The following is a 4,073-nucleotide window of genomic DNA, read 5'->3' on the forward strand; positions in this document are numbered from 1 at the left end:
CCCCAGTGCTGGGATTATAGATGTGTGCCATCATGCCTGATTTTGGTGGCCAGCTCGGGGCAGGGCTGGCATGGTGTGCAGTACTGAGGATTGAGCGGTCATCAGTATTGTCAGGATCCTGGAGCCACCATACCTTTGAGACTTGGCAGCCCCTGTGGGAAGGGAAGGGGAACCCCAGGACAGCCCAAGAGGGTTCTGCTCCCACCATCTGAGCTATTCATGCTGCATCCCTACCAACCCAAGCCAGGGTACATGGAAGCCAGGGATACCTATGACCTGGAGCTGAAAGTATCCCAGATCCTTGCACTCAGCCACCCTAGGCTCACCACTGACATGAAGAGTGATGGTCACCCTGGTCATGGTAACAGCCACAGTCTAGTCTCCTTGGAGGCCCCTTACATGCCCTTCCATGGGCTCTCAAGAGCATCCATAGGAAGTCCTTCCTGTTCATTGCCCTCATCAGGTGACATCCTGAGTCTGGCCCACTACCAGGAAGTCTGCATCCTTTAACATCACACTCTTGTTGGAGGAGACACAGAAACTGCAGGCTAAAACCAGACCAAAGAGCAGTGCAGGCTGTGAGGGTGGGCCTGGAAGCTCTTCCATTTGTCTATCTGGTCAGCCAGGCTGTTCAGGACCAGTACCAGACAAGACATGGAAAAGTGAAGACTTGTTGTCAATGCTGTGTCTGTGGACTGTGTTCCTAAAATGTGAGGTCCTCAAGACCCATGGGACATGTCTTGTGCCACCCAGCTGAGGCCTTGCCTGGACACCCCAGAAGGCCTTGCTCATGCAGTGATACCCCTATCTTTATCCTTAACACTTGGTCTTTCTTAGCCCACCCACTCCACTAAAACTTGTCATATTTCTTGTCATCTGAGAGTTGTCTTGATCCCCCGGTTGAGTCCTAGCTGAGGTTGGAGCAAGCCCCTGTCTCCTGGGGATATGTTGTTATAACCAACACCCACGGATGGACAGCGAGGGACACCTGGGCCCACAACAGAAGTCCCAGTGCCTCAGCCTTGCTTAGGAGCACAGTGACATCCCCATGCCCTGGGGAATGCTGGATCTGAGGGATGGAAGTCACCCAGGGGCTCAGGATCAGGACTGGAATGGGCCTTGAAAATAGAGGTTCTGGGTGCAAGAAGTTGCAAAGCTCTGTGAAATTGGGCCGATGAAGGAGGAAAGACAGCTGTGATGGTGGAAAATAGGACACAGTAGGACATACCAGGAAGGACAGGGGTGAGAGGGCTTCATGAATGCTTTCAGTAAGTAGAGGGACATGCCTTATAGACCCCATGACCTGCCCAGGTAACCAAGAAGTACATGAGCCCCAGCAGCCAGGAATCCATAACACCTCGGTTCCTAAAGGTGAATTTCCTTGCTTGAGTCAAAAATCTTGCCTTAACAGTTTGGATGATGTGAGAAAGCAGATGGTTATGAGGAGGGGGTGGTGCTGGAGGGGAGGGAAGCATGGAAGGAAATATGGGGAGACTTAGGCAAACCCCGCACACCTACCACCCTCAGCACAGCCTGGCACAGTCCTGCAGCACTGTGCACGATGGGGAGTGTGGAGACAGTAGGGTGCGTTCTCTGCACCCCACCCCAGTTTATGAACATATGCTGTAAGCGCTAGACTATATGACATGGGGCATAATGGCAGGAGAACTGAGAGAGAAATTAGCAAGAGGAAAACTCAGACACAGCACCGTGGAAGATTGCACTGGCTGCAAAGAATGTGGAGGATGCCAAGGGAGGGAGAGAGCACAAGGTCTGCACAGACGTGGACAAGAGGCTGGGAGTGGCAGCAGCACACAGTACAGAGGAGGCAGAGACCCTGCCTTGTTCCTGTGGAGAAGGAGGAGGAGTCTGTTCCTGTATGTGCATGTGTATGTGTGTGCATTGGGTGGGAGGGAGACAGACAGACACAATAGATGGAGGAGTGTGTGTGTGTGTGTGTGTGTGTGTGTGTTTTCATTTATACATTGGATACAGGGTCTCACTATGCAACTTCGACTTGTAGTGATCTTCCTGCCTTCAGCCTCTCCAGCGCTGGGATTACAGGCATGTGCTGCAATGCCCAGACCCAGTCGTCAGCTCAGAGCACCTGGGGGCATGGTCAGGGCAGCATGTGGTGCTGGGGATCAAACCCCAGTCCCTGTGCTTTCCTAAGCAGGGGCTTAGTCCGCTGAGCTATCTTGCCAGCCATGAGTGTGATTTTGAGAGTATGCCCATGCGTGCTTCTGTGTGTGCATACTGAAGAATGTGTGTGAGTGAATGTGTGTGTGCATATGTGTATATGTGTAGACAGGGACACGAGGTACAGTAAGCAGCACCAGTGAGAGCACTAGAGCACTTCGGAGTGTTGGCAGCCAGCCAGGAGGACAGCCCAGAGAGGGAAGCCATAGTTCCATGGTTTTCCAAGGCACGTGGTGCAAAACAAGTCTTACGGTGCTTATCTGTCTGTGTGTAAGTAGATAGATGCAGACAAGAGAGAGAATTATAGGTACAGTTGACACTCGGCACCCTCTCCTTACAATTTTCTATCTTTTCTCCTACAGCATTCCTTCATCTTCTTATTCTCGCTGATTGAAATCTTCCTCAGACCTCATCGTTATCCATCGAAGAAGACAGGATTTGCCCTGTTGGCTGTAGGTAGCCTCGGTTATATCAGCAGGTAGGAATTCCATAGAGGTTGTCCACTTAAGCTTGCCACTCACAGCCTTGAAGCATATTCCATAAAATCATATCACCCTATCAGAGTCCATTTATGCTGATTTAATGGGGATTTGATCATCTTTAAGTTTCCAGGTAAGGATTCTCATTGGTTTGATATTTTTTTTCATACTGGGGATTAAAATCAAAGCCTTTGCACTGAGCTATATCCTAACCCTTTTTATTTTTTATTTTGAGATGTGGTCTCACTAAATCACTAAGCTTCCCAGGCTGGACTAGAACTTGTGATCCTCTTTTCTCACCCTCATATAGTGCTAGAATTACAGACATGCGCCATTCCCATCCCCCAGCTTATTTATTCCTTGACTTAGAAGTATATGGAGGCTCCCGTGCAAAGCAAAACATGGGCTTGGGAGCTGGCTCAGTGGTCTAATTGCCTGCCTAGCAAGCTCAAGGACCTGGGTTCGATCCCTGCTACTGCATGCCATGCACGACTATAATCCCAGTGCTGGGGAGGCTGAGACAGGTTGATCATTATGAGTCCTTGCTGCATAGTGAGATCATGTGCAATATATATAGTTCAGTGGACTAAGCACCTGCATAGGCAAGTGTAGGGATCAGAGAGTTCCATCCCTGGCACAACAGGCCATGCCAGCCCTGCCCCTGGGCATGCTGAGCCAGCCACTGAGACCGGGGATGGTGTTACCTGCCAGTGATCCCAGTGCTGGGGAGACTGAGAACAGGAAGATCACTGTAAGTCCAAGCTGTGTAGTGAGACCCTGTACCAAATACTTGAAAACAAAACAAAGGACACACACACACACACACACACACACACAGGCGTTGCACACAAGTCACAACTTCCTTTCTCTCCCTCATAAAGAATCTTACAAAGCCATACCTGTTTGTTTCCCAAGAAAAATTTATCTTTGGTTTCATTCACAATCCAAATGTTGGAATGGCTGAATGATCTGAGACATCTAACACATACCCTGCCTAGAAAGGCATGTGACAGGGGGAGGTGCTAGCTTGGGTCATTCCTGTTGCCACATCTGTATGAGGTGGTTTGCATCCACACTGGCATTAGCAAACAGAGTGTTGTTTGTACCATCACCAAAAGGCCACAGCTGAGTCTTACTGGGGCATGGGAGACACCCAAGTATCTGGCCTGGATTTCATTGTTCAACCACCTGTAGTTCTCATTCCCAGAAATGTTGCCTTATGATCTGTGGTCAGGGAAGGTGCCTGAACTCCCACTAGTGCCCCACCAGAAGCCTCCCTTTGTGTTCTGTAGCCTTTTCCTCTAGCACTGCACCTTTGCTCTGAAAGGGCTGTACTGAGGTCTCCTGCTCAGAAGCCAGTCAGTGTTTCTCCTCTTGTCCCACCCAAGCTGTCCA

The 4,073-nt window shown here is 50.0% G+C and overlaps 1 protein-coding gene across 3 annotated transcripts in view; it reads left to right on the top strand.

The window, feature by feature from the left end:
• The window catches only part of Adtrp (androgen dependent TFPI regulating protein), a 104,575-nt gene that overhangs the window by 77,462 nt on the left and 23,040 nt on the right, over nt 1–4,073 (top strand). For all 3 annotated transcript variants that reach the window (XM_004628437.2, XM_023712163.1, XM_023712162.1), the window contains exon 5: nt 2,562–2,677. In XM_004628437.2, the coding sequence (XP_004628494.2) occupies nt 2,562–2,677 (116 nt within the window). The remainder of the gene's footprint in view (nt 1–2,561; nt 2,678–4,073) is intronic.

This window comes from Octodon degus, unplaced genomic scaffold (genome assembly GCF_000260255.1).
Source record: "Octodon degus isolate 3935 unplaced genomic scaffold, OctDeg1.0 scaffold00023, whole genome shotgun sequence".
NCBI lineage: Eukaryota > Metazoa > Chordata > Mammalia > Rodentia > Octodontidae > Octodon > Octodon degus.